The sequence below is a fragment of the Microplitis demolitor genome, chromosome 7, assembly GCF_026212275.2.
Source record: "Microplitis demolitor isolate Queensland-Clemson2020A chromosome 7, iyMicDemo2.1a, whole genome shotgun sequence".
NCBI classification, from domain to species: domain Eukaryota; kingdom Metazoa; phylum Arthropoda; class Insecta; order Hymenoptera; family Braconidae; genus Microplitis; species Microplitis demolitor.
The window spans coordinates 22,418,525-22,444,948 of NC_068551.1; the positions used below are offsets into that span (position 1 = coordinate 22,418,525).

Below are 26,424 nucleotides of genomic sequence, written 5' to 3' on the forward strand. Positions count from 1 at the left end.
GCCTTGGTAAAGACGATGGCTGGCTGCCCGGAAAATCCTCGTATCCAATGCCTCCGAGTCGAGAGACAAGTCAGGGAGGATCAGACATTGAAGGATAAAAAAAAATTACGATAGTACTAAAAATAATAATAATAACAACAGAGTATTGAACTCGATGGCAGGTGAATTCAAGGCGAAGCGGATATGTCTGATGCTCATATGGCGAATAATGCGGGAGAGATTACCGGCAAAATGCACGAGTTTGAACGTCAATACAAAAGACTTATTTCTCTGGCAAGCGTGTTGGATACATACCCTAGGCAAGCCGTATGTACATATTGTATCGACAGATTTTTTTTTCCATTCATCTCTGATTTTTTACCAATTTTATTTTTGTTTTTTCCTTATATTCTGTTGGTTACTACTCATACAGCAGTAGCTTGGTTTGTTGTTGTTGTTGTTGTTGTTGTTGTTATTATTATTATTATTAAGTCCACCGGAGAGGTCACTGGCTTCATTCGCTTGTTAGTTGAATCGTATCTGGTCCAGACGCATTCAGCCGTTAATTATTCGAACGGGAAATTTCGAAAGCTATCTCTCGAGTCGATAGAACTTCAGGACGGCTAGTGAACCGAAGTAGATGTTGAGGATCACCTTGAAGTGGAGGAGGAATAAGGCAAGTAAAACCAAGTAAAACCAAGTAAAGGCAAGTAAAAGCAAGAGTAGTAAGAGTAAGAATAAGAGTGAGTTGAAGAGCTTGAGTTAGTTGCGGAGGAGAACGAGTATAAGGCAAGTAAAAAATAATTGGCTGATCGTGGCTTTAAAGGGTCTGATAACCCTCAAGCGTGAGATAAGCCTTCTGCTTACGATAACCGCTTGTTCGGCAAAAGCTTATCAGACTTCTTGCTTCTCTTGATGCTTTGAACCCACACACTCATCACCCGAGTACTTTTTTTCAGCGCACCCTACTCCATTAAATGTCAGACAAATGAATTGAACCGGAAGTACACGCACGCACACACATCATACATCACATCGCCAAAGTCTCAACTGAATAAGACTCCTTTAGTGTTTATTGCATTCGTCAAAAATACTATATACCATTTAATATATCTCCAGAGAAAAAACAACTCAAGTAGTTGTAAAACACAAGGGGGATTATAAGGATTAATGCCTCTTGGCGTTAACCCGCTAATACTTAATACACGGCCAACTTTGCTCAATCTACGGCTTTTTGCGGATGAAATATGAGATGATGCGGGCACGAGATATTGCACCCGAACTTATATATATATATACATATCAAAGTCTTATATATGTAGGTGGATCTTGATGAAAGCAGAGTACAGCGACAGCAGGATGCCGAAGAGGTTAAAACGCCTGCGGGATACAACAAGATATCAAATACATTTATACACATCAATATATATATACAGACATTTTGTTACTTTATATTCATCAAGTTAATCATTTTATACCAGTGAAACAAATCACAGGAAACCAAGTGCTGTGTACTAGTTACATAATAAAATTAGGAATCTCGAAATTGATGACTACCGGATGCTGAACGTCTGATGGTTACTTTGCGGTCTATCTCCTACTGCTACGGCTACCAAGTTTTTTTTGTAAACTTTTACTTTGTGTTTTTTTTCTCTGCCTTCATTTTTACTCCGTGAATTGAAAAAAAAAATAATAAATAATAAAAGGCACTGTAAAGTAAAGAAGAAAAAAATAATAATAATAAAAAAGAAATGGAAGTTGATTCGAGGTCCTCAATTTTTATACGGAAAAGCGCGTGGTTCGTTTGGCACGGCACCAGAGCGAAATGAATAGCCGCATTGAGGCGACGCCGAGTGGGAGTGTGTTGCTGATGGTAGAAGAGATGGTAGAATATCTCGACGAACAAGACGACCAGACGACCAAGCAAAAGTAATATCCAATGTATATATAAACGTAGGTGTATATCTGTGTAAATTTGTATAGGTGTACAGTTGTACGGCTGTATTACGGATAGGAATTGGACGGAGAGAAAAGTGCTCGAGTCTAAGCTCTAACGATGAGCCATTCAGTACTACGAGCGCATCGACCTGCAGGTTGTAGGCGGTGAGCTGGAAATACGTGTTGTAGGAAAATGTAAAAGCTCCAGTTGAACCTTTACCTCTCTGTCCCGAGTTATTCTCATCCTTTAGTTGTTCAGCTTCTCAAAGCTCTTGGGCCTTTATGTCTCTAACCTGCACACCACTACAGTATTCAGGGATTCTTCGATCCTCTGTCCGTTACAAGTACACTTGGAGAGAATGTCGAGAGCTATGAAATTGCTAGTCCTATCTCGAGATTCGAATTGAGTTGAGTTGAGTTGAGTTGAGTTCAGTAGACTAGTGCGGGTCTATTTGGCACACGGTTAATCCTAATGCGAGTAGTGAGGTGTCTCAAGCCAGCTCGGGTGTGGTTGAGCTGAGGATTATTCGTGAATAAGAGAGAGCAAGATCCAGAGAAAGATTGAGTACGAGTATTAACGGTGGAAGAGAAGAGGATGATGATGATGATGGTGGTGGTAGTGGTGGTGGTGGTGATGGAGGAAGAGGGAAGGAAAAAAAAATGATACCGGGGCAAGATGACTCGTAATGGACTAACTAGCTAATGTTGCTTCATTTTGCCCTCTTGATCCCTCGTCCCGTTCATCACTCTCTCTTCTTTACAACTGCTCTACTCCGTCTATAAAGTCGCCATTGCCAATTATCAGAGTCAACTGGTACCAGTTGACCCGGCATTTTTATATCTCATTCATGAAACCCGAGGCGTGAGGCACGCCCTTGGACTGTCTATCTTTCTAATGTAATATCTATCTAACGATAATAATAATGATGATGATGATGATAATGATAATGGTGCTTCAGTGAGTGTATGTCTGTGTGGCTAATGCCGACGATTTGTAAAATATATATATATTTATATATGTCTACCTGAACTGAACTAACGCGTGGGCTGAAAATCTTATCGTTAATACCTTGAGGCGTGATTTAATTTGTCAGCGAATCGTGACGCACGATGGGCTTTACAAACCAAACTCTCAAACTCTTCTGATGGTCTCTCTTTTTTCTTCATTCTCTTCTTCTTGTTCTTCTCGACTTTAGACTTGTATTCTCACTTAATATATACTATATATCGTTTAGAACAATCTTCTAACGTTGGGGAATCATCGAAACATCTTTACTGAATCCCGCGGCACTTAACAGCAACTCGAGAATTTCCGGTTTCGTGATTCTCACTCGTGAACTTGCTGTTCCGTAACACTCTCTGAGACTTAACCTTAACTACGTATATATACATACATCCATCCATCCATCCATCCATCTATACATATATATATACATGTGTACATGTAGCAGTTGACGTTAAAGTTTTGTCGTATCTTGGAAGACAAGTTTGAGTCGTTAAATGTCCAGTTAGATCGAACGAGAGTCACTGAGAGACAGGAATTTCCGGCTTAGAAGGATGAGTATAGCAAATGACTCGACTTGACTTGGACTACTTGGTATCGACGAGAACCATCGTCATCCTGCTTGCCACGACTACCAGGACAACTACAGAATTAGTGAGACAAAGATATCCTCTGAGAGATATAGAAACCACCATATATAGTAAGATTAAGGTATATTCCTATACATATACATATATATAAATGGTTAGATACGGTTGAGGTGGAGATGGTAGTAAGGGTGGAGGCTTTGGCGTTGAATTATGCCACGTATGCAAAGTGCAAGCTATCTTACAGAGTGATAAGGGAGACACGCGAGTTGTGCATGTCCCGTGGAATATAAGCGGCGACACTTTACCGTCGAGAATATACTCTATTCGTTCTCTTTGTCGTCGTCATCCTTTTTCCACATTCTCCACTACTACTACTACTACTACTACTACTACTACTACTACTACAATAGAGTAATAGCTAAAGATTTAGTATATAGTATGTATGTAGTAGTTTAGGTCTAGTCACACATTGGTTCTTTCTCTGGTGTATCTTACTCATACAAATGTGATCTAAACCACAGCCCGGAAAATTTGCATAGCATTTATGAGACCTCTACTATGAATCCTGTACAGTTTAGTTGTATTGCTCTTATATGTACACTTTAGTATACAACAGCAGTGTCATCGGTGGTATTGGTGGTGATGCTTGATGCTTGTATTTTATAATGATAATAATGGTATATCCTCATTCATTCGCATAATGTGACTGGCAATTTTCAATTTGAGTTTAGTAGATCAGAGAGATTAAAGTTTATGATACGCCATTGATGTGGGCACAAAACTACTCACTGGTGAATGTTTTAAAATTTCCCTCACAATTGTAATTCATTTAGCACTTGACTTTTCACTGATTTAATACTCGAATTGTCTGTTGATTGATAAATTATAAATAGATTGATTAATTTATTGGAAAAAAGCAAGAGAGATGTTTATTTTTTTATTTTTTTTTTTTTTATAAGTATCAACAGTCGCATTAAATGAATTAACAAGAGCTTCTCGTTCCTTTGAATTTATGAATATTTCATATGCACGTATATATATGTCTATATAGAACTATATACATATGTAGAACTGTAAATCTTGTACAGGAACCATCAGAGCTTATTGCATCTACATATTAAATTATAAAGTTAGATGTGTGTGCATCATACTCCGCGATGATACATCTCTGATGTGTACGGTTATTAAATTTTGCATTATCAAATTGACCAAATCAATATCAGTCCGTTTTAATTAAAAATTTTTTAAATTTAATTAATTTCATATTTTATTTTTATCGAATATTTAATAAATAGTGGAGAAAAATTTTAAAAAGCTAATTTTAGATTAAGTAGTAACTTGTCTTAATAAATTTAAGTTTGTCATTCTCTCGTGTTCATGAACGAAATGACATTTCTCGGTTTATAAATATGTTTGAGAAACCCACCTGCCATGTTCATGTTCATATTTAAATCTTGAGTGGTTAGAAAACTGCAGACAAAAATATATTTTTCTTTTCAACCATTTCATCGATTTATAAGTTAAATTTTTAAATTCTTACTGTAACTGGGGAATAAAAATAAACTCTGGATGGATTATACGCAGTTTCATAAAAATATTTTTTTTGTGGCCAGAGTAGCCGGGTTATAAATACGAACGAATATATGAATCACGTTCTGAGTTTTTATGATAAAAAAATTATAAAAGGGATGGATATTTTTATCTTTAGAGCTGCGTTATTTATTTATTCTTTTTATATACATATATTTTAATTAGGTATAAAAAATTAATTTAAAAAAAGCAATAAGTATTTACTGATTAGACAGATGCTCATGTGGAAATGATAATTACGATTCAACACCAGTGCAAATACTAGTACGTTCAAAAGCTCAAAATGCTATAGAACTCGGTGTGTACGTCTGGAATATATACAACCACTGCACAATACGTATATTAAGTTGAGGCGTAGGTAATATTAAATTGCAACGATGGTAAAAAAAAAAAAAATAATAATAATAAAAAAGTTAGTCGCGTAGTCAGCGAACCCTCAGGGCTCTTTACTTCCATAATACAGGAACTGCAAACGCAGAATATCTCGCAATTTGTATCCGTATGTATGTATTTATTATTATTATATATATATATATATAGATATATATGAAACTGAAAATCTAAATGCCACTGCTGTACTTGCAAAAGGTTGACGAGCGTAACGAGCTGTTGAAACTTTCTTTTGACAATTCATTTTATCGAAATTAATTATAATAATAACTTTGTATACGCACGCTATTAAACTTTTACAAGTACTGTCATAAAATGAAATATTTAAAAAATAAAAACAAATTGTAATTTTTTAATAATCATCATAAAGAAATAACAAAGTTTATTTTCTAAAAAAATATATTATTTTATTTTTTAATTGAACCCCGTATGCATTTTGTTCATTATCAGTTTTTTTCTTCTTTTTATATTAGGTTATTTTTATCGTGCACTCATTGTTCGTTTTTATTCACTTTAATAGCGAATCAATAGACTGCAGATATAGAGTTGAGGCGGACAGGTAAAAAATAGTATAACGGAAGGCGTGGTACATATATGAATGCATTTATGTGTGAGTGGAAATTTTCATATGATGGATCGACCACGAAACGCAACAACCGACGAAGATTGTCATGACGACAAATCGTTTGAATTATCACGTTTCTGAAATATACGTACGCGGATAAAGCTATTTATTCTTGAGTACATATATGTCTAATCGATTATTTCTCGCGCAGTGAGAAAAGGTGACACAAGGTGTGAGAAAAAAAAAAAAATAAAAAATAAAAAATAAAAAATAAAAAAAGTTATTCTATAAATAAAACCGTTGATCTCGATTTCTCATCCATCAGCTACACTTATCACTCAATTCACAGCTCAAACTAACTGATAAGTATTTCACCAGATAATACAACAATAAACGTTGAAATATATATACAATAACTGAATTTCGCTGTCTGCAGCTTGTCGACGAGTCATCAAAAATTTTCACACTACATGTCACTGAATAAAAACAGTGAAAAAAAATTTTTTTCCGTGGAAAAAAAAAAAATCGCTTTGCCGCAATAACGAAATACAATTTTATCCGGCGAGAGAAAATTGACCACTCGCCGAAATCCTGTCAGTGATAGGGACCGTTTGATTAATCTCGTTTCGTGATGGAGAGTTGAATAGAATATACCGAATATATAGATATCTTTCTCGCTCTTTATATATAGATATATTTATTATACATATGTAGATTCATTGGATTGCTATATATTGAGCACTCGAGAACCTTTTGTCGATTGTTTGGTCAACTTGTGTAGCTACTGTACCGAGCCAATAACAAGCAAGAGCAACATGCTCTACTTCTCTCCAACTACAACTGTCTCCACTAAATTTTCCTCTCATGCAAAATGTAAAGAAATTCAAGGAAAAAATATATAAATAAATAAATAAACAAACAAACAGAGCACAATATATCAGATAAGAGGAGCTACTGATGCTCAATATAAATAACATTCTCTTGCTATCGTATACTTGAATCATTAATTAATTACGTAATATATTAATGATGGTTATGTGAGTAGGGTGTGAGGGTGTGAGGGTGTGAGGACGTGAGGGCGCCTTGTCAATTGAGTGTACGGGGCTTGACCTGAACCGTCGTCATTCCAGCATAGCATCCATTGGGGTCAGGTTTCCCTGTGCTGTGCTGTGCTGTGCTGTGCTGGTAGCCCGACTGGTAGCCCAACAATTTCAAGCTACCTCTACAACTCTAACCACGTCGGTCCCATGTGTACGGTGAGCCACGGTGGAATAGAAAATAGATGTTAAAAATTAAACACACTCGGAATTGACAACAAGTGTCGAAAGTAAATTTCGCTAGACGCTTGTCCCAATAGCTTGTACATTTTACAGTAAACATGTCTTTAGTTATGTAAACCTTATATATATAGTTATAGTTATAACTTATTATGTGAATAAATATTGTCATATGGTCGTTAACCTCTTCGTTGACATTATATTTATATATGTATATATATTTGTGTCGATAGACAGAGATTTGCCTACACAATTTCTAGCACGCGAATAACGTTGTATATCCAAGGCATATTTACCGTGACATATATCCCGTTAGCATAATCCATACTTGATTCAGAGAAGTATATATAATACCATGCAAATTGTTAAACATCTATATATATATACATATATATTTATGTATTACGAGAGACCTTTAAGTTATCATTATTATTATTATTACTATACATCCTTCCTTTTCTTTATTCAAATAGCTTAGACACTTTAACTGTAATAACTTAAACTTAATATTTTGTCCTTTTGTAGATTTAAATATTTCCTGGCTAAAATTTTAATAGTTACTTTAACTCGGATAATTTATTGAGACATTACTTGAGAAAATTCAATAAGTTAATTAGATGAAAATTTATCGTATATTTTAAAAATGTCTAAGATAATATTTAATTATTGAATTGTAGGTTATATAATTAAAGCATAATCTTGTTATTTTATGTGTGTGAATGACCAAGTAGATTAGAGTTTGAGTGTGGGTGTGTGCCCGCTAAATTGACGGGTTAGCTGACAAAATTCCTGGTGATAGTTATACTCACTCAGTCAATTGAATTAATTAGTGTATGTTACGCCTTACTGGTCTTTATACACTTGATACTCTATTCTACTTTACTCAACTCTACTTTACTCTACTCTGCTCTGCTCTGCTGGGCTATTTTTAATTCAAAACTTTAAATCATCTGTCAAATACATAAAAATATATTACCAAACTTTCTCGGGCAGTTTCTCCCATAAATTATTCATACGATAATTAAATTATTGAAATAATCAATCATTTTATATAAAAGGTTAAAAGGGGAGAAAAAAAAAACTTTTTTTAACAACTAAATGTAAACATTTAAATGAATGTAGAATAATTAAATATAAAATATTATTTCCAACGAATTTGATTTTGATAAAACACAAATTACACTGTGACAAAATGAAATTTTGAATTATTAAAATTAAACTCTCGGACATCAATTGCAATGAAAATACCGCTCCCATTGCAACATAAAATAATTTAAACAAATGGAATTTATAATAATAAATGATTAATTTGAAATAACGTTATTTTATATTATTTTTAAGTTAATTAATAAAATAATAAATGAAATTGAATTAATTAATTAGAAATCCTACGCTCTGTTAGGTTGATAATTAAATAATTAAAAAATTAAAGTTATGATGATAGTTAATAACAGTACGGTGACCTAAATAAATAAAATTGAAGGCGTATACAGATGAGGTAATAATTTAACTCTCAAGACTCTCAAGTCTGATGGAATTTTCGACTCTCTAGAGTAAAGTGGAGAGTGTAAGTGTAAGTGGTAAAGCGACCTTGTCAACAAAACAAATTATTGGTGCGTCAAATAAGGGAACGAATGAAATAAAAATTCAGAGGCTGCTGCTGAGGAGAATCAATCAAGTGTGTCTCTACTCACAGAAAGGAGCCAGAGAGTCTGGTGTTGTATGAAAAATAAACAGAGGAGAATGGACAATCGGACGACGCGTCTTGGCTGCCCAATTTTCTAGAGCGCGTGATTCGCGAAGGCGTCACTGGGTTGAGAAGATTGAGAAGATTGAGAAGAGAGAAAAGAATGAATAGAGTGAAAAGAGTGAGTTGATGTCATGTCTGAGACACAGGATCAATCACCAAGGGATGTTGTTGTATGGTTTATTCTCGAGTAAAAGCCAGAGCCGGGATAAGAGCTACTGGTGGAGGAAAAAGAAACGCCGTCTGAGGATATGAGCAAGAGAATGAGGATGAGGATGAGGATGAGGAAGAGGAAGAGGAAAAGGAAAAGGAAGAGAAAAGAAAAAAGAGGGTAAAAAGAATAAAAATATTCCTCGGAAGTGCATCTTACAAGCATGCGAATCCCCCAGGAGAGAGAATCAGATGGAAAAGCTACTGGGATAAACGAGGACGAACGATCTTACGACCTCGGGGACCTGAGAACACCTCGACGTATACACGAGGTCAACGTCTCTCTCGTCGGCTACGAGGACGACGACGTCGTTGTTTCTATCTTACTTCTATCTTTTTACTCTCCCTCACGAGAGCAATGCCGTTCTCTCATGTATCTTGAACATCCGTAACGGCAAAGTTATACATCCAATCGGTGATTCAATCTGCGGACTGAGATTTTACTCCACTCTTCTGTTTCATTTTAAATTCAAAAGTCGATTTTATTACTTTTTTATTTTTAACATCCGCTATTTTACATACTTTTTTTTTTTTTTATTAATTTTTACGGTTAATAAATTAATTTACCTTTAAATTTATTTTTATTTTACTTTATTTGAGAAATTTAATAAGCTGATATGTATTCTTCTCAAATTTAAAAATAAAATAATTGGCGATTTAATTAATCAAGCGCATATCATAGTATTTTATTTTAAGAATTATTAAAATATTTAATCAGTACTAAAGTGCAACTAAATTAGACTCGAAATTTTTAATTTACAATATCCATCAAGATATATATGAAATAAAATTATTTTAATGCAATAATATTTTGTTATTTTTTACTTTACTTTAAAATATATTTTCACGTCAGCACCTACGACTCTATAAATAAAATATCAAGAAATTAGTTTTTATCGAAATGAAAAAGTTTTACTTGAATTATTTAATATAGTAATTGAAGGAAAATTTTATTTACATAAATAATTTTACTGAAAGGTCGCAGGTAAAAAAATTTATCTTCAAATATATATTTTTTTATGAAATTTCTAAAAAAAGTCAATAGTATGAAAGACGTTGAAATATTATTGTAATAAAATAACCGCTGACTCAGATTTAAACTTTAATACGTTATTTATTTTTAATAAAAAAAGAAATATAAGTTAGCAAAAATATTTACAAGCAAATCTGTCATCTTGCAATAATCGGTAGAAAAAAAAAAAGAATCAATATCAATTAAAGTGAATCGGTCACTAATTTATTATTAAACGCGGAATAAGAAGAATGATAAATAACTCATTCAGGGGTCTCTGAAATAAAGTTAATTAAACTTCCTTTGTTGTCCATAAATACTAGCTCTGGATAACAATAAATAAGATAAAGCAATATATTTGAGATAACTTTATATTCAGGTTCCACGAAGTATTTAAGATTATAATAGCACTACAATGTCGTCGGTATATTAAATTTCGCCGACGTTGAAATTGAAGAAGAGTCGACACGTGGACAAAGACAAATGTCCAGTATACTAGTCTGTACACTAACGACAACCACCATGCCCATTAAGAGCACACAGTGTTTTGAAACAAAAGGTCTGGGGTGGTTATCTTGCATGAAATCGAGACGAATTCAATCGATATTGGGGTCCTTAACCCTCCGATGACACGGCTAGTAATTTATAAATGCCCATTAACCACCATCAACTAATAAACCGTATAGCTTTGTCTTTATATTGTCGGCTCCCTGTTAGTCGGATAGTTATATATAGATATAGAATATAGATATATGTTTAACTCTTCAGTTAAGTAGAGTATATCTATATAACATTCACATTTTAGTGTAAAAGGACGACGTGTATGAGACATGAAAATACGTCATCAGGATCGAGTACGATCAATATACCACCCGACGAGTACTAGGCCCCTAGTGTAATAGTTGGTACTAACAGGGAGAGAGGGAGAGAGGGATTCACTTTGCCTCGAGTGGCAATAAGCATTGTCCAACGAACAACGTTCTCTCTAAAATCATATCCTCTCTCACTCACCACCCTCTCTACCCTCTCTACACTCTCTACATACTAGTAGACCCTGAAGTACGCAGTAGAACGAATAACGAACAACGATCAACAACGGCGTGGACAAAGAGAGGAAAAGAGATAAAGGATGTCTGTATATCAAGTGATTGTGTCTCTCTGATGCTTAGTACTCTAGTGTGTACATCATGTTCGTATATTTATTGGAACACGTATTTGTATGGAGGTGCAGAGTTCCTCCTATCATGTATACAAACCTTCTCGACATGCTCGGAGATTAGTGGACTCTTCTCATATCTCTCTCATGCACACCCGTGAAAATCACTTGGAAGTAATCCACATCCAGTCTATACATATATATATATATATATACATACATATATGTATCTTTGCCTATACATTCTCCTCATCACCTCGTCGCTGTACCTACTATACTTGTTAGTTAATATATATATATCTATAATACATGAATTTATGTGCATATATATGTATATATATATAACGGAATGTTACCGGAATTATATACCGGGGGTCGATGACACCGCGAAGGAAGAAATTGCTCGCGACATTTCGACATGCCAAATGGGTTGTGGCCAATCCGCGTATCGGATAACTTCCGACGTGTTCTCGTTTATACGTCGACGACAACGTCAGAGAAGGAGAGAAGGAGAGAGGGAAAAAGAGGAGGAGAGGAATCGCAGTAGTTCTGGTGGTTCTGGAAAGGAAAGAAAGGATACAGGAAAACTCTTATCTCTAGTTGATTTATGAGCACCTTGCGTACATTCTGCAAAAGCACTTGTACATGCTCGATGGGCAAGCTTACTATACAATTTGCAACTAAGTAGATGTGTAGATCAGTATATGTATGAGTGCTTTGAACAAAATTTCTTTTTATTATTTGCCGATATTTTCGGTCGTTTGCGTAACTTGCACGAACATTAAGGATAAGAGGGCGCGTGTCGGTCGGAAACCAGTGAAAAGAAAATAGGGGCGAGGAAAGTATAAAGGCGTTGAGAGAGGAAACGAGCAAGTGTTAACGAGCCAAGTAAAATAAACCGTAGACTGGATGTAATGCTGTTATATATACATTAAATATACTTGGGTAGTAGAGCAGACTACTCATTTACTTTTGCATCTGGCATATTAACCGGCACTTCAACAGAGATAATTATACGAAATTATACGAAAAATGCCGTGTAGCCATTAAATAATTTTATGTGACATGTATAAGGGTTTCATTTTTTCATTTTTTTTTCTTCACATTGTTACATTTTTATCTCGTTTCGTGATGTGTTCTTCTCCCTCGGGCAACGTCAGCGATTTTTCTTCTGCGGACAGCAGTAGCTTCTCACCCTTCTGTCCTCTCAACTTTTTTCTTTGGCTTCGATGGACAGCTACCTATGTCCTGTCTCTTCTTCTACTTTACTCTGCCAACCAACCAGCTAGTCACCCACTAACAGTACAGTGTAGCTAACAGTCTGCTAGTATAAAATCTCAAGTTTGTTATATAGATATACCTGTGAGAAAAATAAAATGTGCTATCGGCAAGTTTTCACATAAAACTTTTTCACAAGTGAGAAAAGCCTCATATCAACTTTCTTTTATTTTTCCTAAGCCAGACTATTTTTCTGTATATATATATATGAAATGAATACGAGCAAGCGAGCATCCAGACAGTTAGCAAACAATCGGAGAAAAAATTTGACAATCGAAGCCGTTATTTTGTGTGGATAAATATAGAATGTCAATGGACTGTTAAACTGGAATACTGGTAGACTCTGGTATACAGCTCTTTTGCTATTGAATGAGAGTAGTAGTACCAATCCTCTCAAAAACAAATACATACAGAAGAACCAGGCAGGCACTGATGATGATAGCATAAAAGCCGAGTATTTGGCAGGATAAAAAAATAAAAAATTTCGTTTACCCGTGGCTCGTTTGGCCGATCGTTTGTCCAGCGTGCCGCAACTTGGCAGCTTTCCAAATTTTCGTGGGATACGGCTACGCGGAGATTAGTGTCCCTCGTGGTTCGCTATCGGTGTCACCACGGCCACCGTCACCAGCACCAGTATCAGGACCACCAGTACACCAGTACACCAGTACCAGTACCAGTACCAATAACCAGTATTACCTCCCAACTCGGTTCTGCTCTGGCCGCGTCTCTCGATATTTAGTCGAGCAACCAGTCCGATTAGCCAATATTAACGACCAGCTCTCCGCGATTCCCACAAACCAACAGAGAAAGACTCTACGCCGCCCACTCTACTGAAATTCGATCTATATCAAGTGACAATGAAGCTAAAAAAGGACAAACAATAAATCTTATGAATCATGACGTGAAAATTCAATTAATAAAAGAATCCGCGAGGGAAAAAATAATACAAGACAGGGATGAAAAAAAATGTCACGAGTGAATTCTTTTTCACTTGCTAGCTGGCAAACTTTCCTCTTTTAACTCTTCGATGTCGATTTCACGCGTCGCACAGCCGGAAGAGACACTCGTGCCGTAACTTTTATATATTTTTTTATTCTTCAATTCTTTTGGTACTGGCGGTGCCTCGGCGCTATACTAATGCCGGTGTAGCTGGAAGCCAACTCGGTTTCACAGAATAACTCGAATGGAGAAACGATCGACTGGAGGAAATATTCGGCATTTTTCTATCCAACGGTTTCATCTATTTCTCTACATCAAACTTTCTACCATCATCGTCACTATATATCAATATAATATCGTTTTATGTATACATATATACAGAGAGAGCACGAAATCGATCCTACTGTTGAAATGAAAAATTTTCGCGTCACTCAAGGCTGCCTACGATTTACTCCTGACGTCTGATTACCCTGCATGAATCATCGTTGAGTTGGCTTAAATTATAGCTCGAGTCACGGAATGGAACGCCGTCGTAGTGGTAGTCGAGTAGAGTCGAGTAGAATCGAGTAGAGTCCCGGTGTAGCTTACGCACGCATTGAATGGCTGTCCGCCCGCCTGCCTACCGACAAACGATCGATCTATCACGATCAAGTGACCGGCGAGTCATCGGTTTCCACGGCACGTTGATTCATAACCATAACGTACTCCCCTTAGGTGTTTATTATATCAAAAATATATAAAATAATAATATACTATTAATTTTAAATAAAGTATCGATCACCCATTGTATGATACATTATATCATATAATAATTAAAATCAGCTCAGGAAAATCATTCAGCTAGAGTTTTATTTACTTTACCTTGAAACTATCACAAAAGAGTGGGTGAGTAAGTAAGTGAGTAAAGGCAGGAAAGTTTGCTCTAGTTAACCATTCATGAAAAATTCCCTGGTAAAATCGACCATCGCTACTGCTGGCACTCGAGCTGTTGGTTAAGAATATATATATATATATATATATATATATATACAGTATAGATTGTTTTAAAATCAACGACAGGTGTTTACGAGCGGAGATTACCGGGCCTACATAATAATAACCTCTAGAGAGTTGTATGAGAGCGTAGTATTGCGAAAGTTTTGCTCTGCTCTATTGCTCTGTCTCGTCTACCAGTCTCGTGTAGTTGCTTAACGAGCTTAAGAACGCGACACATACATATATAATATATATATATAAGCACAAGTGAATGTGCAATGTGGTAAGGTTTCCGTCGTTTTCCAATGCAAACTTCTCGACCCACATTCCGTCAGTTGGCACATTCGATTTTATGCCACGTGTCGTCGTGCACCATTGCGTGTATACGATTGACCCGATCAAAAAGGAATTGAATAAGAGACTGTCAGAGTGCAAGTTTTATAACAAGTTAAACAAGTTTCAGTTGAACAAGAAAAATTGCCTTATAAAAATTTAAACTTGACGGATTTGTTCGAGTCGTACTCAAGATCTATTCCTATATGTACTTTCAGATGCACACAGCTATCAGGATGATCAGCAAAGGATTCTAGGCTAAAGGACCGAGGGGTAAACGTTGCGACTGTATTCGAAACACCTGTAGAGCTCCAAAGGGATTTACTCGGTGAAAGAGTGAGCTTGCTTCTGTACTGCTTCGCTTCTTTCTTCTTTTTTTTTCTTTTTTTTTTTTTTTTTTTTTTTTTTTTTATTATTTTAACTTTTTATTCTTTTCCCCTCAACATGCTGGTATAGTCTCACTGTGCAGCTGGGATGTATACGATCCAGGGGAGGAATATATATGTATGTATATATAGATATATAGATATATGTGTGGGTGAGTGTACAAAAAAGAGAAAAAATATAAAACGAGCCCTCGTCGAATTAGCCTCTTGACGATAAAAGAAATTCGAGATTGCCCCTGAGAGAGTTACGATGTTGACGCTTTGCCCGGCCAATCGAATGTACACGACCATGGAATTAACTAAAGGCTAAAACTCTCGATTGGAGTTTATAGTAGTACTGTTGAGTTTATATATAGTATCGACTCGTTAGCAGCTCAAGTTAGGTTAAACGTTTGCTGGTTTTCGGCTAAATATATTTAATTTAAAGACTTTTTATTTAACTTTTTGTTTTTTTTTTTTTCTAGTCGTTAACGTTTAATGAAGGTCTACCGTTACTTTTTAATTTATTACAGATTTTATTTCTTATAAAAAATTAATTAAATTTTTCCTGTAAAAGATCCATTTGATATTTGTACATCTCAATTACTTATAAACTTTATACGAAATTACTATTATTATTATTATTATTTAAGTTGTTTGTATATACTCGAAATATTAATTATACTGAGTAATAATATTTGAGTTGAAATATAGAAATATAAACTAATAATTACATGACAGTTTGGTTTTCAAAAGTTTTGTTAGTTTTCAATAATTAAATTAGTTTGTTTGAAAGAATTCAATGAAAAAATTCTATCCTGATTAAATTGCATGGTAAAGTTTTATAAAAAAATTACTAAAGTTTTATAAGCATCGTATTTTTTATTTTTAATTATTGTTTTTTTTTTTTTTTTTTTTTTTTTTTTTTTTTTTTTAATCAAATGTCTGAAACATAAATTTTGAAGTAATAGTAATAAATGCGTTTGGATTTAAATTTTAAGTAATTAAAGATAAATTTGAAAGCAATTTATTATTAATGAATTTCAATGGCATTAAATTTAAACGATAACTCTGCCGGTAGATGGTATTGAAAACGTGGAATTTAATCCTAATGCACCATAAATTCACTGTGTAAATATTTAAGTAGCAGCACATACATTATTTAGAATATTTTAGCAACAGCTTAATCAGGCTTAAATTATTATCTACTAAATCTCCCAAATGTTTGTAATAGATTAAAATAATAAATATATTTAAACATATTTATACGTGAAAAAAGAAAAGGTTAGACGCAATGGGGACGCGATTATAAAATAATAATTTTTATCCTGAAAAAAAAAAAAATAAAAAACTTACGGTGCTTTATATGAAGTCGAGGCACAGGGTCTTGAGGCCATGCAAGTGCGTGCTGACATAGCAGGCCCACCAAGGCCCAAATTTTAAATTGAAAGAGCATCCTTTCAAGTATTTATTAAAGCCCTTGGGCTCTCTCAATAAATCAGCGGTCGTACCCGTGGCTCGGCATTCTGCCCTTCGATCTGCGGCAGACCTGAAACATTAAACGAAGAAAAAATAACATAAATGAATTAAGAAAGCTCTTATCGAAACAACTTTTAAATAAATTAAATAAATTAATCCCATTATAATCAATTATAGTTTACTTAGTTTTCTGTCGGATTAATGAAAGGAAGGACTTATTCTCTTGAGCTGCAGCTGCTGGTGGCGCTGAGGAGAAAAGTGTAACGAGTACGAATAAGATTTAAAATCAAGGAGTACCAAGAGAGTTTAGTTTTCCCGAGTCCTCAACAACTCGTCGTTCATTATTTCAATTAAAAGTAAGAATTATTCGCAGCGCGGACCAGGAGTTTGACGAATAAAAGAATTTAGTTTGAGAGTTTTTCGAGTTGGGAGGAGCTGGAGGGTAGTACTGTGGTAAAGTGCTTAAAAAGTGTACTATCTTGAATACCACAAAGACAGTAAACGACAGTATCCTTGTGTAAAATTAAAGCTGTCCAGGTTTAAGAGGATAAAAGGCTAATGAGGAATCAGAAGGTGAAGGTTTGATGTTGTCATGCATTATGCAGAGACACGGTTTCTCTTTCTCTGTTAATATATTTTTCACTCACTCTGAGGATTTTCCCAGTTACATCTCTCTTACACTCTCGGGTAAATTCCTTCTCTTCTTCCCCCGAGTTTCCACTTCTGTACTTTACTATTTGCTCCTCTTCTAAAAAGGTAAGAGCTGAATCTAACGTCACGCAAGTCAGCCGGCCTGGAAACAACTGAAGCTCCTCGGCAATTCTCTTCTCGACCTCTTGTTGCGAGTGCTCACGCTACCCAGCTATCCAGCTATCCAGCTATCCAGCTATCCGACTACTGCATACTCTGGTGCAGCCTCGGCCTCTGCAGGGCCACGAGGAGATCGCATTAAATACCTTTGAATTGCTTTGTCTCTCTGACAGTTTACAGTAACAACGGCGTTTGCTTTAATTTCCACTCGAGAATTCTACGTTACCTTCTCTTAATAAATCTTCTAACTCATATACTTTTTATTTCATCTCATTTTATTCTACCGTTTCTTTTATTTTTTATTATTTTTTTTTTTTCATCATCAGTGTTAAATTTTTTTTGGGGAATTTAAAAGTTTAAATATCAATAAAAATAAATAACTTTCACTCGATTGCGAAATATGTCCGCGTCTCTTCCGTGTAATCTGACGGATGAATAAAAATTTCTTGATGTCACAAACAACTTTCTCTGTGCATGGAAAAATAATAAACTTATTTTTCTTCTTATTATTAACTCATCCTGTAAAGTTATATACAAACATAATATTATAGCTGAGGTCTTTGTCTTGATAATAAAAATAATAATAATCAGCGGAAGAAACTTTAAAGTTGAGTACGTCAACTCCTGACCGCAAGAAGAGTTTCGATTGTGTTGAGTGAAAGAGTAGACAGAAATTGGTTCCGGTATATATCTATACATATAAATATAAGTATATAAGTAATAGTCGTGAAGAGATCGAGAGTCGCGAGTTAGATAAGACAGTCGATAAGGGGGCCATTTGAAAATGGGCCACTTATCCAATAAAACGTGCCCTCGTTGATAAATCTCGCACGTAGATACGTTGGATGGTGGATGTGTAGGTGGGCAAGACAGAGAAAGAGAGAAAAGGTATATCTTTATATATGTACAAGTAAGATCTTATGCTACTGGTGTAGTAGATCTCATTTTAGAGACGCGAGACGTTGAGAAAGTGGAAACTTGGTGCGGCTTTCGATGAAGCTTTTCTCAGTGGTAACCAAACTAAAGCTTCTCTATCTCCTATCTCTTCACCTTTTATATCATCTCTTACTCTGTTTCTCTTTCTCTTAATATTCGTATGGTAGAAGCTTACAAACACAACCCGAAGACCCAACGAGTTTTAGTTTGCTACTTGAACGTCAAACTCAACTTAATTGCTTCTATCAGAATGAAAATGTTTGCGGAAAGAAGATAAATCTTCACGGGTTAAATCAAACATTGAATTTATCTTGGTAATATGTTTTTTTTTTATTACTTTTATTTTTCACAGATAATACACTCATCAATTACAAATTTGACGACGCTGCTCTACTAACTTTAATTGGAAATTTCAATTCATTTTTTTTTCTTTTTCTTTTTTTTTTTTTTTAATCCAAGACAATGCTTTAGTTATTGCCAATTTTTAAAATGTAATTATCAATTTTACAGTCACTAAATTTTTTATTCGTTCAATTACATACTACAGAATATAAAAATTTTAAAATAGAAATAACAAAAAAATATGAAATAGATGAAATAATGCAATCGTTCATGTGAATTATTTTAAAAATTGTAAATTTTTTTTAACACGCTGGTGGAATTAAATTAAATGCGTATGAAAAAAAAAAATCCACTGACATTTTATACAAATAACGTTGTCTCTTTTACAAAATAAAAAAACGTGACAACTTTTTTTTCACAAACTCATACTATCTGTACTTGTCACTAGTGAAAATAAAAAAATTTAATAATAATAAAAACTTTTCAAATTATTTACACGCCGATTTTTGTTGAAATATGTTGAAAAACAAAAAAGAAAAAATACATAACATATTTTACATTTATCTTATACAAAAAAAATATATTTTTAAAAATAAAAAAATTGAAAAAATATAAATGTGATATAAAGTAAATGGATGAAAAATTTTAATAATGAAATGAAATAACAACGAAACATTGACGTGGAATTTTTGAAAATTGATTTTTTTGGTCCCTCTGTGAAACGAAGCTCCATAAATATAAAAGCTCGGGCTATAAAACGTTAATCAAAAACAAAACCAGCAGAAAAAACAATAATGATGATAAAAGAAAGACAGAGAGCTTTCGTTAAAACCGCTCGGGGCGAAATTACATCGAGAAAATTTATTCGTTCGGTTCGTAATTTGCGTCGCGAGCGAACGAATGCAGCCAGTCCCCGATTGCTAGGGAAGCGTGCGGAGTTTCAATTGGGTCGCGCTCACAATCAGAGAAATAAAGATAGAAGAATTCAGTATAGTATAGTACAGAAGAGTACAGCAGTAGTAAACGTGATAGAGTCTATAATAGTGGTTGCGTGGGAGCGAGATCCTGATGATAGAGAGAGGGTATAGCGCCACCAACAGCTGGACTTTATCGACAATGATCGGACGTGACTCAAGCATAGAAATCGAGTAACGAGCATCTCTCCTTTTTCTCCATCCACCTCTCTCACTTGAACTCGAATCAGCTTTCGGTCTCTCTCGGTACGCCCGGCAGCTATTATTAATGATTCGCGGTCTCAACCGAGTTATTCCGCGGAAGTCACACACCCATAATAATCAGTTAAAAACATTTTAGTACGTAAAACGCATCCAGCGCGTGCGATTCATCAACACATAATATATTGCATATACATAACCGCCACTCCATAGCCAATTGTCATTTATAATATTAATGTTAATATCAACAACAATAATAATAATAATAATAATAATAATAATAATAATAATAATAATAATAATATATGCGTTTCAATTATTAGAAAATAGTATATTACACCAACATAAATTGCACTTTGCATCCTTTGTCATAAACATAAACATAAACAATAATAATTGGTTCAATGTTACAATACATGATAGGGTAATAACAATAATTATTATTATTATTACATTTAAAACTGATGTATAATGCTTGTAATTTACATATCGATGAATAAGTACTTGACAATGATCAATTTATTTAATAAATTCATATTTATACGTCCAATAATACGCACATATAAAACAGATATTATTGTTATGGATAGAGAGAGAATGTCATCCTTGAGCATCAACATCAACATCAGAAAACGAGACACTGGTATCTAGAATTGGTTTGATCAAAAGTGGAAGCTCTTGTGGGAGCTCGTTGCATTACATTTCATGATATCTAGTCTCACTCACATGTTATATGCATATATGTTTTCTGTATATTCGATACAATATCCAAGTACTAATGCTGCTGCTGCTGCTGCTACTACTACTTCTTCTTTTATTGTAGTATAATAGTAAAGTGTGCACGTATGAGAGACACATTAGTCATTGTCCCTGGAAAATGGAAAATTTTATTCTTCACGGCATGGTATGGATACTACTCTCACTGCTCATGCTGATGTCCATCGCATATATCGATTCACACATTTTCTGACATATTTAGGTATATAAGGTCACATCACTTTTAATGTATTTCGTTTTTATTTTTTTTTTCTTTCATTTTCTGCCATTTAAAACTTTTTGTTTCGTTGGATTAGATAAAAAAAATTTTTCTCTCGTATACCGGATACGATTTATAACGATAAATAAAATTTATGATCGCGATAAAAATGAAGAAAATGATTCATTGTTGCATAAACGAAAAAAATTTGTGTCAGTTGTAGAGTAGATTTTTGGTATGCGAGCGTAATAGTTATGACGTCCAGTATTATATTTATTTATGTATTTATGTATAGCAACAGTAGTATGTCGATTTTAAATGGGAATTGGTTGTTTTTATCGCTGTGATGTCACCGTATAAATGCCTATTGGGTAGAGAGCAAAATGAGTTGAGAGTCAGGGGAGTGAGGGAGTGAGGAAGAGTGTGAGAAAAAGAGGACAGAGATAAAGAAAATGGTAGTGGCAACTATTGAAATTCAGTGGCCCCGACTGAATTTTAAATTACCTCGAATTATCTTAATAAGGATCCGGCATTCTGTCCTCTTCTTTATTACTCCCGTGATATTCTCTTTCTCTTTCTCTCTCTCTCTCTCTCTGGTTGTTCTCTCAAATACTATTCTGAAGAAGTCAACTGATGAAGGAGCGGTGTTGCTGCAGAAGAGTCTGCGGTGGTTGTGTTTGAGAGATACTGAGAGTAAAGAGACTGAAAAAAAAGACAAGAGAGCAAGAGCAGGAGCAGGAGCAAGAGAGCCAATTGCTATATGAAGGCAATCGCGACTCGCTTTCATGTTTCTCGATTTGTATGCATTGAATTCAAAACAATGTTGGATTTTCAACGCGAGTGAAAATATAATATTCCAACGATGAATAAAATAAGAGAAGGACGAAGCAAACTAAAGAAATCAAATGTTTATAATAAACAACGTTTTATTGACATGGGTTTTCCTGTTAACAATAATCCTATTCATTTTATATTTTATATTTAATATTTATTCAGTTATTTTTAGTTTATTAATTTTTAACTTAGTATTCTGATGAACGATATTTAAGTTTTCTCAAGCATTGATTGAGATTTAAAAATTCAACGAATCAAAATTTATATACACAACGTTGCACATTTAGATTTTAGTTACGACAATTCCTTTAAGATTTAAAGCGGAAATACATAAAATTTTAAATTCATTGTTTTATAAAATATCTCAAGACAAATGCTACTCTATTTATTTAAATTAATAATACCAAATAAATATTTACTGAAGTCAAAAAACAACACGACATTGAAAATTCAGCCCTGAAATAGATCGCAATAATAATTTTATAAAATCATAAATAAATATTTAATGTACCCGACTGTAGTAAAGATAAAATGAATAAAAATAATTTATAGACCGGATATATATTAATTTTTAAATATCATCTCTGTCAAGATTAATTAGTCAGTGAATTTAATCTGGACAAAAATTTAAATACCAGTACATATGAATATTTAAAGGGAATAAAACAATAAAAAATAAATTAGTGCAAATGTATTAAATTAAAAATCTATTTATAGATTTATTGAGATTCGACGGACTAAGATGGACGATGAAATAAATCTTGATATATCTACAAGTCTTTCTATATCTGGCACAAAGTTTAATTGATTATAAAACGATTGACAGACGAATGACAAGTTAAACCGTGAATAGGAAACCTATCGCATCGTCACTCGCTCTAATGTACTCGATCAAAATAAGTATATATTGAATGAAAAATTACTCGTTGCTCCATTTACGTCAGCAAATTGCATTTAAAAAAATAATAGTCTAAAAAATGCCATTCAATTAATCATGTGCCAATCATTTTAAAATATATCATTATTATTATTATTATTATTATTGTTATTCAGGCTTTTAATAATTTATTAGTGAAATTTTTTTGCATCTTGGTGAATGTGTTTTTAAAGCAAATATTAACAAAAGACTTTTTCATTCCATTTGCACATCAATTACCTAGTGGACGTCGACTCGAGGGTGGTTTATCATACATCAAACCCTATTACATATCCAACAAAATGGGATAGGGATAGGATCGTATAGGATCGTATAGCTAAATGTATTGCGCAGCTACACTAGTCACATTAATGACGGTATAGATCACTCATTTATCATTGGGATCCCATGTCGTCGACGTAAGCAGATGACGTCATATTTTGTTATATCTATATATTGGTTGGTTGGTTAGTATTATATCTGTGGATCTATCTATCTATATTATAATATCTACGGAGGTATGTGTGCTATCAAGACTACTGATTCACTCTCGCGTAATATAAACAATGTGATCGATCACCGGAAATAACTTTATCATATCACTAAATCATTCAAAGTCATACCAAATCACTTCTAAGTCTGTAGAAATAGTAACAAAAAAAAAAACCTTTTGGCTTTTCTGTTTCATAGAAAAATAATAAAAATCTATAAACTAAAAGCTTAATTTTAGATTTAACCGAAAAACTCGACGAGCTTAGAAAAATATTTCTCAGAAATACAAAAATATATATGTACACTTATTATTAAAATAAATCTTTCTATCGTTGAGTAATTTCGTGAGCGCAAATGAGAGTGGAAAAAACTTTATTTATTTTTTTTTTTTTCTTTTTTTCATTATAAAAAATAAAAGTTTGAAATAAAACGTGACGTATATTAAGAATGGAGTTGTAAGTAAAGACACGTGGGATAAAAAAAATGGTAAAAAATATTGGAAAGTCATCGGGGAGACGGCACACACTTTTCATGTCTACGTCACAGAGGACGGAGACGGAACAAAGACAAGAATACGAGACTACTACTCGTCCTGAATGTGAAGCAAGAGAGAGTGAGCAAAGTGAAGCTTCGAGTATAATATGAAAAGTTAGCTTGCATGTCTATATATCTATATGTCTATATGTATATGTATAATAATATCTTTCTAGCGAGCCCCGACGGGCCATCTCCACCGACACCAGGCGCTTTTAATTCAATCCCCGTGGATGACGTATGGCTCGACCGTGTGACAGCCTGATATCGTCTACTTCCTTCCATTTCCCACTTGTCGTCACACATTCAGAGGACGGGAAAGCTGAGGATGAGCCAGACACACAAGAGTGGATTGAGAGGACTCGCTAGACACAGAGACCTCAGTTGAAATGCTTTACTACTCCGTACTCCCTTTCATACTCTCTTTCCGCACGATTTCCTTTATACGAATTTTCCATCCGTCGAGTTGATTATTTTTATCAACCAGAAACTGACCTATAGATCTCACATTTATATTATTCACAAAAAAGAAAAAAAGTTAATAAGCTTCCGCATTTATATTTTTTTTCAGTCTTTTATAAATAGAATTTAATAAATCTTTATTCACTTTATAATTATTTTACCCGTTGCACTAAAGGTATCAAAAAGACAAAACAAAATTTTTTATCCAATCATACGACCCAATAATTCATTCGCATGAAAAATGTACAGATAAACGAATATATAAAAATATAAATAATAAATGGAATAAAAAAAAAAAAAGCAGCGTAGCCAAAAGGGCAGGATAATTTAACGGATGCATAGATCGATATTTATTCAATATACATGTATATAGATATAGAGAGAGAGAAAGAGAGTGTATGTGTGCTAATACCATTCTCTCGCTCATTCTTTCTTTGGCAGTAATGCGACTTGGGTAAATTTATTCAGTGCTCCAGGGCTCTATATATATTCTATAGAAAAAGAGGAGAAAGAAACGACAACAGAGGATAAAGAGTGACACAGAGGAAAAAAAAAGAGTAAAAAACAGTACGTCCCGTTGGGAACGATATTCGTAGACCTGTCGAACCCGAACGATCGTGTTATCGTCGTTATCTCGTCTCCGGTAACGAGTTTCGCGAGATAAAGATAAAGTCTACTTTTTTATCCTTGCCTTGATATCTCTCAACCTACTCTTTACACTCTGTCGTATCCTTTTCCTACACCGTCGATCGGAGGTCTCATTAATCGTAATACCCGTACGATAATTGTCACAAAAAAAAATAAAAAAGAAAAAAACACCCATACTCACACACAAATATATATACTCAGCAAAATATCTTTCCCGCAATAAATAACTAATATAATGATGGCAAAAAAAAAAAAAAAAAAAAAACACTAAATAAAATAAATAGGAGAATAAGAAAAATAAAAAACAAGTAGGAGTGGCTTAACATAAAATGGTTTTAACGGAAAGTTAAAAAATATAAAAAATGTAGTTACGTAAAAAGTAACAATTAAATGGAATTCTTTAAATTCTAAAAGCGTAAGTAGAAAATTCACAGCAGAAGTAGAGAACCCGAGTTACATTTGCGATACACTGCTGTATAGTTTATAAACTAAAGAGGCTACTTTTGACTGAAACAGTACATACCAGTGAAATAATACGAGAAAGGGCATAAGGTTTACTAAACATTCTACTAACCTACTATACATATATAGTGTATATAGCAAGTAATTCGGGTAGAGATGCCGAGATGGTGTACACAGCAAACACTGTACGTGTGACTGTGCGGCTGTGAGTTTGTAACGGCCGCAAAATTAAACTTGGTCCGAGCACGATAAATTGTTGGATGTCCTGTGCAGTCCTGTGCAGTCACTGAGGATCCTGAGGATATAAGAGCTATATCGTATATATGATACAGCTTTTGGCTTAAATATATATCCGTGTAGCACACCTCGGGGGATACCTTGGACGCGCATCCTGTCCTATATATTTACTAGCATTTATTTAAAATATATATATATATATGCATACACAAGCACAAATACAGAGACGACAGTGTGTCGGCTATATAGGCTAGAAAGATTACAATGTGCAGTAGGTTATTCATGGACCTAAGAAACAGTTTAAAGCCGCGTTAAAATCCACATGATTCACTGCTGGAAAATAATGCTCAAGGGCTTTGGAAAAAAAATTCACGGTTATTTTGTTATATTTAGTATATTGTGTGCTTACGAAAAATAAAATATCATGGGAGCTATGCGAGTGTAGAGCTTAGAGAGATTTCTTTTTTGTTTTGCCGTGAAAGATAAATGCAAGTTAATTGCGCGCAGCAAGATATATCATACGGGAAATTGCACATTATATGCGTGGTCTATGTACATTAATATTTATATTTCTATATTTGTATTCGTGTACTCGCAAATGCGAAAAATAGTTAAAAAAATAATATACTAAATAAATAAAAAAAATTTACAATTCATATTTGAAGATTGTAAAAAATATACATATATACACGGTGTTTGGTTTTGTTGGGTTGTTTTGCGCGTGATTTCAAGTACAGGATTGTTGAATAATAAATAAATAAACATCAGCAGTAG

At 34.0% G+C, this 26,424-nt stretch overlaps 1 protein-coding gene across 2 annotated transcripts in view; it reads right to left on the reverse strand.

Moving 5' to 3' along the window:
* Positions 1–26,424, reverse strand: part of LOC103571919 (semaphorin-1A) — an 86,678-nt gene that overhangs the window by 36,182 nt on the left and 24,072 nt on the right. For both annotated transcript variants that reach the window (XM_008550267.3, XM_008550266.3), the window contains exon 2: positions 16,704–16,896. In XM_008550267.3, coding sequence (XP_008548489.1) covers positions 16,704–16,803 — 100 coding nt within the window. In that variant the 5' untranslated portion in view covers positions 16,804–16,896. The remainder of the gene's footprint in view (positions 1–16,703; positions 16,897–26,424) is intronic.